General features: G+C 47.6%; 1 protein-coding gene across 9 annotated transcripts in view; it reads right to left on the reverse strand.

The window, feature by feature from the left end:
* KIF16B (kinesin family member 16B) overlaps positions 1 to 13,440 on the reverse strand; it is a 244,002-nt gene that overhangs the window by 73,329 nt on the left and 157,233 nt on the right. For 5 of the 9 annotated variants that reach the window (XM_064475898.1, XM_064475897.1, XM_064475899.1 and 2 more), the window contains exons 18-23: positions 10,043 to 10,075; positions 9,664 to 9,717; positions 6,843 to 8,204; positions 3,161 to 3,313; positions 1,240 to 1,336; positions 475 to 525 (exon numbers count right to left, since the gene is read on the reverse strand). In XM_064475898.1, coding sequence (XP_064331968.1) covers positions 475 to 525; positions 1,240 to 1,336; positions 3,161 to 3,313; positions 6,843 to 8,204; positions 9,664 to 9,717; positions 10,043 to 10,075 — 1,750 coding nt within the window. The remainder of the gene's footprint in view (positions 1 to 474; positions 526 to 1,239; positions 1,337 to 3,160; positions 3,314 to 6,842; positions 8,205 to 9,663; positions 9,718 to 10,042; positions 10,076 to 13,440) is intronic. The other 4 variants (XM_031434277.2, XM_031434271.2, XM_031434274.2 and 1 more) reach the window with 3 other exon arrangements.

Raw genomic sequence — 13,440 nt, forward strand, 5'->3', positions numbered from 1 at the left:
AAGCCCTACAAATCGTACACCCAAATAAGCCCTGGCTTGACAGTCCTCCAGAGAAATGAGCTAATCAACCGAGAGTGTTTCCTCCGTACCACTGCCAGCGCGCAGTCTGTGAAGCAAGCAGGGCTTCTCAAACACCAAGAAGCACTCGGCTTCAGTTCCAAACCCCCTATCTGATCCTGATTACATAATTCTGCCTTTTAAATGCAGACCAAGGGAAAGGATACTGTTACAAATGAAAAACTGGGCAAAGGGCCTCCACCACAGCTCCATGCCGTTCAAATAAAGTCAGAGCAGTTTGCAGCCGGCAGGATTCCGTTTAATTTTAAGTCATATAATAGCTTGCCTTCCCTATTAGCCATTAATCTCACTGGGACTTCAAAATTCTAATTATGCAACTAAACATTAAGGAAATTTAATCACACGAGCATGCCGTAATTTAAGACGACCCCATCAATCTGAAAAGTCATTACCTACCTCATATTTTAGCTTACGTTGAATGGTGCCATTGTGAAGTTTCTCATTATCCTGAAAAGAAAATAAAAGCCCTCTATATTAAATTATACCATGTTCACAGAGGAGGGAAGAGAACTGATTTGATTAGAAATATTTATGGGAACAAAATTCTAAAGAAACATACTTGTCATTCAACAATGATAACCCTTCTAGAGAATTTCCATTCCCAAGGAAAACCTGACTGTATCGATCCATCTGCCTGTAAGAGGACTTAACCATTTATTCTGAGGCTTAAAACTCTAAGAATAATATTAAAGGCAAGATTTCCTCAGGACAGTTCTTAAAGTGCTGGGTAGAAATGAAATGCATTTCGATAAAAACTAACTTGTCACAAGTATTTATCTCCTCGAAGGCAAAATTGTATTTCTACTTGGGATAATTTAACCAGTAAATGAAATACTTAGGGAAATTGGCTGTATTGTTGGAGAAATAAGACAGGTGTTACATGCAGAATTTTTATAAATCAAAACAAAGTAAATTACGTGTTTTAGGAAGCTTCATACTCAGTTAAGATTTTCCCCTGTAAGTTCAAATTTTAAATAAATACTCTTGAATTAACACCATTTGTAAACAGTTCAGCTCCACCCAAGCAATATTTAATTTTTCTAGAACATCCTACGTCTTAATTCTCTCACTGAGAAACAGTCAGTAAAAGACCCACTGCCGGCTACTTATTGAAAGGTCATCGTGAAAACCAATGACCGTATTGTCTGCTCCTTCACTCACCTTCCCCGTATCCGCAGGGGGACTGCTGCTGCCACCAGTCAGGCGATGCAGGTCCTGGAGACGTCTCTGGACTTCTTCCTCAATGTAAGCACTGATCCTGAAAACAGAGGACACGGGGGTGCTCAACCTCTTCTAACCACACAGGGCATTTTGAGATCCTTCCTTTATTCTGCCCTTTATAACCGAGAACCTTCTTGTTCTAAATATCAAACGTAATGACAACTCAGGACGGCAAACATTTTTCTACTTTCTAAGACATCCAGTGCCACGTGTTCACTGTCAGGGTTTTCCCCAAACAGGAGAGAACTGGATGGATGGCAGGATCTCGGGAATGGAAGGCAGACTAAGGGACCCCATCCAAATCTCTCCTGGATTTCCTGAGCGGAGCCCCTGATGCCGGGGAGGGGAGAGTCACAGACACTGGTTTCAGACGGCTGTGGTCTCAGGACCACACTTCACTCACTGAGCCTCAGTTTCCTGACACACAAAACGGTGATAGCTATTTCTCACAAGACACATTTCAGAGGATTAAAAAGAGAAACAAAAAGAAGTGCATGTACTCTCTACAAATCTTCACCACTGGACAGACAGTGTCTCACACTGCTCCTGCTCTGTCTGGTCACCTTTCCTTGGCCGAGAGATGCCACATTTGAAAGGTCTCTACCTTCCAAAACTCCTGGCAAAGGGCCAAGACAGCCAAAGCCACAAGCAGCTGACTTTTGAGGCAGTTGTCAGTCGAACATCTGGTACCCCTTACAGTGCAGGGGCAAGTGTCTGAGTACAACCACCTGCCCGGGAGACCAGAGAACTCTGGTTCCGTCTTAAATCTTTTGAGTGGCTCAGACCTGTCCAAAGGCAAGGCTCACTCAGGTCTAGGCTCCCTGACCCCAGTCCTACAGACACTGAATTAGATGGATTATCTGAGATGAACTGTTCAATATGTTTACTTCTAGCACACTAGGGAAAAAATCACAGGTATAACCCTATAAAATAGCTCTGTACTGTTGGCCATGGCTAAACGACCTTCTGATATGTTGGGTACAGAGACGAATGCTTCAGGTGAAACAGCCCGGAAGGATGGAGTTAGGGTAATAAAATGCAGTATTTACCTGTGACTATTTCAGTAAAGAAAACCACGTGTGAGTGCACCCGAGCGAAGGCCTCTTACAAATGAATTATCTCCCCAGACAGACCTTTACTTAAATTTTAAACAAGCATCACAGAAGATGCAGACTTAGGTTTAGAGGACTACAGAGGCTCACGCCATGCTGAGCACATTCTGAGATCCAAATATCCATCTCCTAATGCCCAGGGCTCAGACTGCCCGATGTGAAATGTCCCTGTGACACAGATGGGGTCGAGGGATGTGAGAAGACTGATCAAGTCGATGTGCCCAAGGGCTCTAAGCACAGAGCAATTCACAGTGCCACTCAAGGCGAAATCATCTTCCTATAGGGACATCAGATACATATTTATGCTAGCCAGGATCATTCTGAGTCGACGGGGGCAGTACTTGTGACACCTCATCTGTTTGTAATCAATGACTTCTGTAAGCTGTCAGCACAAGGTCCTTCTTCTTGGTATAATTCAATTAACTCTGCTTTTCTGTTCCTCTCAGCCTGACCTGGCATCAGTCCTTTCTCGATGAGCTGGTTTCCCTGAACCTTAACTCTACCTTCTCACGACGACCACTTGCACCAGAATTCCTTGGGTTTGGCTGGCCAGGTCTCAGGTCTGGGGACCTTTAAATGACACCTCTGCCTCACCCGACCCCGGGCCAGGCAGCAGCTGATCAGGACAAAGTCTGTCTCAAGGACACACACTGCTTGTCGCCTTTGACATACAAACTGATCGATATAAAGTACAGTGAGTCATTCAGTCACATCAGAAGCAGGCATGACATCAGTTTAGTGTCCAGTACCTGGCATCCATCAGAGGGACCAGGTGAGACCTGGCAGCACTGGACGGGAGGCTGGAGGAAGCAGGCTTTCCCTCCGAGGTCCCAGGATGCCCTTTCTGACCACCGTCAGCCTCGCAGACCTTCTGCTTCAGCTGCTGGATTTCCTGCTCTAACCTGCAGAGATGCAAGTTCTGTGAATCCCTCCGTTAACAGCATCTCCTGAGCACCTGCACTAGAAACCAGGGGAGACCCAAACAAAAACAGTGAAAGAGCTTCACCTTCCGGCAGAAAAGCTACCCCATATCTGTGAGACAAGGTATGAGATGTAACAGGCCACCAGAGGGGTTCAGGACAAGTTTAGGGCAAGTGCTCTGGCATCCAAAAGTTGGAGAGAGCTCTACCATCAAGGGCAAAGACATCCCCACTGTGCTCAGCAAAGCCTCAGAGGTAGATGCACAGGATTCTGAGCCCCAACCCTGGCTTCACCAAAATAGCTGCTTGTTGACTGTGTATCAGATCCCACTAAACACTTCTGTTTGACCAAAGAGATCTTGGCTTTAAAGAATTTTTTAAAACCATCAATCTAGGAGAGCCTTCATGGTCAAGGCAGTTCTAAGTCGAGTCTTTAGATGCTGGTGGGAATTTGGACACTTGGAGACGATGGTGGAAGGTTCCCCAGGTGCAGAAGGCAATATGAACAAAGAAGCTAACCCACGAAAGCCAGCAATCTGTGTGGAGGCAGCAGGTGTGGAGAAGGGAAATGGTTCATAAACAACTAGGAAAGCAGGCTGAGTATCTGGAGAAATTAACATAAAACATATATTGTGGAACCAAACATTTATTTCTAATGAAAATGATACATGTACTATGAGGTCAAGTGTGTGCAAGGCTGGTCTCCCACCGACTCAGGGAACACAAGACACACTGGGGGTTGCATCCCACTCCCTTTCATGAAACCTGAGTCTCAGTTTCTTTACATATCAAATGAGAGGGTCAATTAGTCTCTCCAAACTCCTTTGGCTTCAAAATTCCGAGATTCTAGCTTCAGATGCTGACATAGCACGATGCCACCAGCTCTCTGGTGTCACCAGCAGTGATGTGACTGCTCTATTCCGAACGGTTCTTGGCTCTCGGAAATGAGGTCATGGGAACACCAGGGCAGGTGCCCCCAGGCTCCGGAGGAGGTGACACCCAGCTTAACTCAGCCTTTTGTCTGGTTAGCGAGTACTTACTGAGCAGCTGCTTGAAGAGCATGGAGTATTCTCAGAGGAGGAGGGAATAAGGTGTTAGGGGCCAGGCGGGCAAAGGACCAGGGAACAATGTTAACCCAGAAGTTCAGAGATGTAAGGAAAACGAGCCAGATGCAAGCAGGTGGTCACCAATGTTTTGATTAAGATGACGTCTACAGAGTTGTTCAAAGACATTCTCGGGGCTGGGCAGTGGGAAAGGCTCCAATGGGGCCCTGAAGGCTAAGCAGGACTTAGACAGGGGGTTAAGGGACAGCAGGGCGTCCCAGCACACGTGAAGAGCCAGCCTGCCCGGCAGCAGCTCTGCGGTTAGCAGACGGGGGACAAAGTGGCCCCGAGCTGGATGGTCAGGAGACCTGGATTCGACATGCAACTCTGCCGTTTTCTAACTGCCTGACACTTGTCCCCGGTGGCTGTATAACCATTGAGGGAAAAGAAGAAAGCAAATGGGTTACATTTTGTTCATAAAGCAAGCTGACAAGGAAAGACAAGTTCAGTGCAGTAATCGTCCAGTTTGGCTCCACGTGAATTGGAAATTTCGCGGCCGTGGGTTTTGACAAGCGGTGAAGTCAGGGTGCATGGTGGGCCCTGCCGCAGCCGTGAGAACCAAGAAAGATAACAAGACACAAAACCCACACCCCCGGAGAGCTGCAGGGCCTTAACAGCCAAAGCAAAGCACTCAGGATTTGTTGGCCTGAATCAGGGCTTAGCAAGGTCCATTCCATCAAAACACATGCAGCTCAGAGCCTCCTCTGCGTGGCTTCTGGAGGAGCGCCGACATCACGAAATCACTTTGGTGCAAATCACCACGTGTATCCACTGTAACAGAGTATTAATACGACACGGCCAGGGAGCGAAGTTGGTTGACAAAAGCTGGAGACACGGGGCTAAAAGCTCACGTTGCATTCTAACCTAGCACCGCAGGATACGAATTGAGGGCGTGCCCTCCGCCCCTCTAAATGTCCTGGGCCTGGAGCTTTGTCCAGCAATTTCATTTACATAACGTACCTACAATCATTTTCTTAAACCGCAGACCTATTTCTCTGAAGTCACAGCATTATGGTTTTTGATTGTCACCTGGTGCTGTCTTGCCCCAGGGAATTACCGGAGAGCGTGGTAAACAGACTCCAGTTTAAGCAGATGTTTGAGAGGAGGTGGCCCTGACCTCTCCAGGCAGGACCATGGATGGAGGCTGCAGCAACTCCTCATCAGCATGGACCCCAGGCTCCACCAAGGTCAAGATGGGCTCCTAGACACGAGAAGACCGGGCTTCGGCTGCAGCCCCTCGGGAGGTACTGTGGGGGACAGCGTTCCAGGCTCCCAGACCTGGGCTTCACTTAAGATCTCAACCGACCAAAGGGTCTGGAACTAAAGAAAATGCACAGGCCCAGGCTCTCCCTGTGAGGGTGAGGACACTGTGGCCTCAAATGGACGCGCCTGCCCACGGCTGCAGGGCAGGAAGGGGCCAGGCAGGGCATGAGTCCCCTTGCAGGACAACAAATCAGTGATGTGTGCAGACCAAGTGACCGTCAGCCTCTCTGGGAGTCTTGGCATCGCGTCTGCAGGGCTGGCAGAGAAAGCCTTCTCCAGTTCACGTATTTATTTGTCTTGAGAGCCTACCAGGAGTGTGGTGTTGGGGAATGGGGTGGTGGTGGGAGATAAATATTCTTTCTTTACCATGAAAATCGTGCTAGTTCCTGGTCCCTGACATCAAAAGAAGTATCAGTAAATCATCACCCAACGTGCTTGAATACACTGCCGTGTCTGCAACATCCGGAGGCTTGTTTGTTTATTGCTCAGTACAGAATCTCCAGGCCTCCCCGCAAACACTGTGAATCAGGAGGGTTGGGGAGGACTGTTCTGCAGTTCGCTGCTAGGTTTGGAGATCAGGGTCCATGTAACCTAAGGACGCGGGGGCGAGGCTTCCCCAGAACAAGTGCTGGTCATGGTCACGGTCACAGGGAAGACGTGCAGTCAGGGGGGAGGATGGGGAGGGAAAGAGGGAGGACGGAGAGGGAAAGAGGGAGGAAGGGGAGGGAAAGAGGGAGGAAGGGGAGGGAATGGGCAGCGGAGGGAAAGGGAGTCAAGGGCAGGGAAGGGAGGGCGGGGTGGGGGGACAGAACAGAGGAGGGGAGAAGCGGCACCGGGCTGGAGGCTCACAGTCCTCTGTATGGACCAAATACGAAACACACTTGGAGCTCAGGGAGGCAATGGACAAGGGCTCTGTTTCCCCTTTTTTTCAACTTTAGGCCAGTGATTCTAAAACAAGGGTTCTAAAGAAAAAGAAAAGGCGGCTTAGGGGTACTTTTCTCAGGTTTGGTAAAACAGACATTTGCTGGTAGATCAGAGAATGCAAAGGATGAAGGAATTACTTTTTAAAGAGACAGCGAGAGGCACAGCCATCAGGGGCAGAAATGCACCATCACCGGCCACGGTGTCCCCGCGGCTCCACTCACCTCTCCCGGTCCTTCTCCAGGGCTTCCTGCTTGGCCCCCGGGCTGGCCTGGAGCCCTGACTGCTCGTCACCATCACTGCCGGGCAGGGTGGCCGGCTTCAGCCTCTGCTCGTCCGTCCCCAGGCCCCGGGCAGCGCGCCTCTGCAGAGCTGAGTGCCTCCTCTCCAGCCTGGCCACGGCCTGCTCCAGGACCTCTCTCTGCTGCTTCTCCCGGGACTCCAGGATCTCCTTCTCCTTCCTCCTTACCTTCTCCTCCTGCCGGGCTATGTTGGCCGTGAACTCGAAGGTGGCCTGGAGCTTCTGCAGCTGGCTGGCGCTGGCCTGGTACTGTGCCAGCTGCTCCTCTTTTTCTTCCATCTCTTTCTCCACTTGATAGAGAGTGTTGTCTAGGCCCAGAGGACCCGCGTCAAGGATCTCCAAGGCTCTCTGCTTTTCCTCTATCAGCGTCGGCAAATGACTCTGCAGGAGGCACTGGAGCTGGCGTTCCTTGTGCTGCAGCCTGCACTCGGCCGCCTTTATGTTCTCTAAACCTTGAGCCGCCTGGGCGACGTCTGTGACACCCCCGTCACTTTTCTCCCATGACCTAAATTCTCCTTCGTTTCCAGATTTTAAGTGCTCCAGGATTTCCCGTTCCTCCTCGACCTCCTTTCGCAGGAGGTCCTTCTGCTGAACCAGGTCCTGCTCCAGGTTGGCCAGCTTGACCAGCTGCCTCCGCTTGAACTCGAAGAACTGCAGCTGCGCCCTCTCCCGGTCGTCGCCGTCGGCGTCCCCCTTGGCCGGGGCCTCCCGCACGCGCAGGAGGGACTCGCGGATGCGGGCCAGGTCGCCCCGCTCCGCCTCCACGCGCTGCACCTCGCCGCGCCGCAGCAGCCGCAGCCCCTCCTGCTTCTCGCGGAGCTGCTCCTCCAGGTGCGCCACCAGCAGGACCTGCCCCTTCTCCTGCTCCTCCAGCCTCCTCTTCTCCAGCTCCAGCCTGGCGTGCTGGTCGTCTTTTTCCCTCTTGAGCCGGTCCAGCTCCTGAAACATCTGGGCCGTCTCGGCCCGCTCGTGGCTGTCCAGCTCCTGGGGCAGCTGGAGTTCCTCCTGGACGCGGAGCAAGCTCTCCTCTTCCTGCTTCTTCTTCTGCAGCTCGGTCTCCTGATGCTCCCTCAGCCTCTCCTCCTCGAACTTCTCCTTCTCGGCCAGCAGATCCTTGAGCTTGCTCTCCAGGTGGAAGCTGCGGCGCTTGAGGCTTTCCTCCTGCTGGCGAATCTGCAGCTGGACCAGCTCCGTCTCCTTGCGCTGCGTCTCCACCTCCTGCTGCATCCGCTCTAGCGCAGCCTTATCCGACTTCTGCTTCTCCTCCATCTCTTCTATGAGTTTCCTGCAACGCAAACCATCAGCTGATCATGATTTGATCCCCAGGTTCAAATGCAGCTCTAACTTCGCCCGAGACTGACACGTCCTGGAAATGGACGTTCAGCAGGAAGACAAACCCTTCGCTAAAGTAAGGAAGACGGCAAACTGCGTTCCTTCTCACACCGGGGGGTGTGGTGTGTAATTTTTCCACTCTGTTAACTGTCCAACATATCATTTACCTAATCTCCTGAAGTAGCCTCTAATACCACTTCTTTGCAGCACCTATAAGCATAATGTGTTATGCACAATATAATTTTAAAAGCTCCCTGAGCGCAAAGAGAAGGAGCCATGCCCAATTTAAATTTAAATGTGTATAATTTTATTCAGCCCAGTGGCTAAAACTCAATGGAAATTCGGTTACAAAATGACGTTAAATAAAAATGCTTATGCTGCCCTCAACGCATCAGGGTCAAACATCAAAGTCAAGATAACCCGCCCTTCACTGCTCCAGCTCAAGTAACTACCTGACACTTAGCATTTAATCGCTAGTTTAGGACAAGTGTTCCTCGCCAAATGACCCAAAATATTAGTTTATTGATGAATAACATTGAAAATAATGGGAATCTCCAGGGACTCTTCAACCCGTGACTTGGGAGGGTCACATGTCATGTTGTGTTTTGGACAGCAAACGCTCCTCACTGGGTGCTGAGACAATGTTTCGATTCCTCAGAGTCCGGCCTCCATCTCCTCAGCCACCAAAGCTCTACCCTACATGATGCTGGAAACTGAACTCCTTCACCTGTAACATCCAGACTCCACACTCTAGGAAACACATCTGGTGTGTAGATTTTCTATGGCCTTAGTTTCTACTCTAATATCTGTCCTTGGTCCAATTCCTAGCCTGTTGATTAGGACAGGAATAAAAGAAGGATAAAACACTAATATTTTATCAAAGGATTATATTCAGAACATATTAAAAAAAAAAAAAACTCTCCAAATCAATTAAATAATCAGATGCACACACACACCCCCCTAAAAGAAAAGTTAAGAACACAAAGGGGTGAATTAGGGAATGGAATACAAATGGCCAGTGTCACAAGGAAAGATGTTTAAAAAGTAAGGAGGCATAAGAAAGGGTAATTCTCATTCTTCTGGCTTTTTTAAGGGTGATAATATTAAGGAAGATATACTTTATTAGTTAAATTTAAACAAACCCATATTTGGTGTATCAAAGTGTAATGAGTGCATTAAATTTGCCTTCTGACTCTATTCCACAACCTATCTCACAAATATTTGAAGACGAACTATTTAAAAAATTCACACATGAAGTAAAATGAACTCGCCGAACAGAAATGAGCTACACTCATCAGACATGTAAGTGATGGGCATGGACCAGAGGGAGATGACAGAAACACAGGGGAGCTCGGTCCAGGACATCCACACAGGCACCCACCACTACGTGCTGCTGAGACCACACGGCTTACCTTTTACTTTCTAACTTCTCAAGTTCTTCACGCTGTTGCCGCTCAAATTCAAGCCTAATAAAATCAAGTGAAAATGAGTCACTTTCATTCTATGTAGTTACATGTCACAAAGAGAATCAGTTTCTCAAGTTATGATTTTTAATCGCTATGGATTAGCACGTTTAAAATGTATTCTTTGCACTATGACTACGATTAGAAATTAGACATACTTTGGGGGGTGCTTGAATTCAGGCTGAAAAGAACATATTTTACTTGAAGGAAGGCAAACAAAACACCACCGTGTGGAAAAAAGCAGGGGTAAAGGAGATTTCTAAACAACAGCATGTCTACTCCATGCAGCCCAGCCACTGATGAGAATATAGAAACGGAGAATCTCTACCTCAGACAGATGGGTCCTTTTACAGGAAAAAGACTGCCAGGGAGGGAGGGAGAGAGAGAAAGCAGACATCAATTAAGGAAAGAATTAACTGGGGGAACATCAGGAGAAAAGCAGTAAGGTACTTACAAGCCAAAAGCCACGCACAAATTGAAACACCTTTTTACACGCGTCAAATTTCCCAACCATTTCTTGAAGCAAACACCCCAACGAGTCAGCTGTTGGATTTTACACACTTCCCATGGCAATCATTACACTAATAATAACTGGGTACTAATAATGATTGCCAACAGAAGCCAAATGCACATTTTTACTGCTTGATAGATGGTTATTCTCCATGTAGGTTTCTCAAGGCCCTCCTGTAATTAGCAGTCATATGATATAGGAGTTACTGGGGGCTACAGACTGTGAACCAGCCGCCCACAGTGGTAGCAAGATAAAGGGGGCTGGGGTCACTGGGAATTCTAAAACAACTCGCTCAAATACTGATGACAGAAGTTGATTTCTTCTCGAATACTAGATTTAATTACTTCAAGATTTCACTACTCCTATTAAACAGCATGAACTGTTAATTCTTAAACTTAGACATTTTCCTGTTGTGGATTCAGATACAGCTGAAAAAGGCTGAACTATGGAAAAATTCATCATCAATTGTTTTCCTTGGGTACCGTGCATATCCAGGTTGGCTACGGCTACCTTTACAGTGAGCTAACAAGGTTTCAAATAGATCTGTTATCAATTTAACTTGGGCTCCAATTGAGAGTAAGATGTCCGGTGGCTTCTGTGAGCAGAACTGAGCACTGTGTTGAGTGATTTACACATTTTCTTACTTTGTCTTCCCAGCAAATCCTGAAGAGAGCAAATCATATCTCCATTCTACAGATGAGGAACCCAGAGCTCAGATTTGCGAAAGAACTAGTCCAAGGTCACAACGGTCAGACACGGGGGAGCCAGGACTTGAACCCACATGAGCCTGCTTGCAAAACAGCCTCAGTTTATTCATTTTATGAGCAGTGTTTAAGTTTGTGATATATAATAAAAGTATTAAATCCTTCACTGAAACTTGTTTAGGGTGAGATTTATCTTCTTATCAAATGAGAATAATCTGTGGACCGATGGCATTTCCATCCACGAGAAATGAATCTCATAAACACACATGAAACGTATTTATTTGCTAGTTCCCGAGCCCTGTCCATGGGCCATTCCGCTAAGCAGGCACAGGGCTGCACTGAAGTTCATATGTGATCATTCCTTTCATGTCACAATAAACTGAACCCTGCGGATGCTTCCTAGTAGGTATTTTTAGACTTCAGAAGAGTTCAGTCTTCCCAGAGATAATTACAGTAAAAAAAAAAAAATTACTGGATAAATCACTTTCAAAACCTGAGGGTTTTCCTAATACAACTGTCTTTACTCTCGATTTTTATTTTCTGTGAACAGCTCAACGTGACCATCAGTAGACAATGTCGCTCTGCTCTGACAGTGTCAAACTGCACAGTCATAAGCCAAATGCTGCCCTGAGAGGTTCGAATGAAAACCTATCACCTGAGGACAGTTTACAAGTGCAGGTGCTGGGCTGGCCACTTGGCAAGCAACACCCTCACTCTGTCCTCCCAACCCTAGCGGGTCTCATCCCCACTTTATAAAACAGGACACTGAGGCTGACAGCCAGTCCCGAGCGGGTGGGGGAGGCGGGGCTCAAATCAGTGTGGCACTAAAATCTGTGCTGCTAACCACTGCAACTGTTGCTAGCGAGCTGTGCGGTCTCAGAAGGCCATAAAATGTGAGTTTTGATATTTTCATCTACGTCTTTCATCCAGCACAGTGACAGGTGCTGTGCTAGGCACAGGGAATCCAGCAGGCAGTGAGGGAGATGTGGTCGCTGACCCTGCAGGGCTCCTAGTCTGGAAGTGACAGCTGAATAAATGCAGGGGTGCGTCATGAGCCACGACTGCGGAAGGACATGATGTTATAACATAAGGAGTGGGTGCTGGTCTCGGAATCTGGCAGCACCCAGAATCAAGGCAAGCGTCCCAGGGAAGCTTCTATCTAAGCTGCGCCCTTCCTCCTCGTGCATGACGACGTGGAAACTCAACGGGACAACAGAAGCCTTGGAAGTGCCAACTCTGAACTTGACTCTAATAGTGGCAGAAAAATGTCTTGGAACACAGTTGTCGAAGAGCAGAGAGAACAGAAGAGGTGGTGGGGTGTAAGAACTGATAAGGACAAGCAGAAAGACATGGCTGCGTATCACTCGAGCTTGGAGACTGTCGGTTTACAGAGGCCCCCCCACCCCGGTCCCTGTGACCACGTTGCTTTCTTTGTAGTTTTGAGCTGAGATGCCCAGATGCAAGTTCAGGGCAGCGAGACAGTTCAATGATTCCAGCAGGATCCTGGCAAGCAGGAAAACCAAAGGACCACTTGAGGATTTGGGGAGAGGCTGGCGTAAGTGCTGGCGATGAAGACTTGATTGGACTGGACAGTAAGTGGGGGGAAGACAAGGCTTCCAGGCAGAAATAAGAAAGCAAAGACATTTCCAGGCTGGAGAAGTGAATGCTACTTAAGTAACTAGTTGGTAGGACGTGTTATCCCCTGGAACCACCGAGATAACAGCAGGGCTCAGGAAGACCAAGGTGAGGCTTAGAAGGAAATGCCAGGAAGGCAGCAGAGGACAGCAGTGAGGAGGGGCAAAGGCACCGGAAATGAACAGATCAGGACTGCCCCGCAGGGCAGACGGGCGGTCCTGGTAGGGGATGCCTAACCGTCTGGGCTGATGAGACCACTGGTCCTAATGAAGAAGAATGAATTCATTTCTGTGACCTGCTTCTAAATAGGAAAAAAAAAAAAAGTTTGATTGCTTTCTACTGAAAGCAGGATGTCTTTGGTAAATAATGATCCCCATTTCCTCAAAAATAAGAGTTAAAAAAATAATTAAGATGCTCAGTCTTAAAGTTCCAAACAGTCTGAGGAGCATCGTAATTACACAGTAGGGAACTGTATTTTAAACATGAGCTGATATCAGCTGTTGTTGGTACAGTTTAGCCTCTGCTAAATATCACCTATTTACTAATCATACTTTAAAATGCACCTCTTTCCACAATCAGTGATGATTATTTCAGATAGCAAACCTCAACAGACTGTAAAATATAAACGCGAGTGTGTTAATATCCAGGAAAAATACCAACTGTGATTGTATTTTAATGGGGCTACATTGTAAATAACCGTAATTCACTGTCTTACTTTACTGAAATTATCTTGGCCCCAAATGCTAATTTCCTAAATGTTATAATTAAAAGGAAAACCAGAAAAAGGATACAAGTTTTGCAGCTGTTTTTTAGCATTTTAAAATGACAGTTGGAAGTATATACACTGTGTTAGGTCCAACAAAAAATGCGTAGCAC

Source organism: Camelus dromedarius, chromosome 18 (genome assembly GCF_036321535.1).
Source record: "Camelus dromedarius isolate mCamDro1 chromosome 18, mCamDro1.pat, whole genome shotgun sequence".
NCBI lineage: Eukaryota > Metazoa > Chordata > Mammalia > Artiodactyla > Camelidae > Camelus > Camelus dromedarius.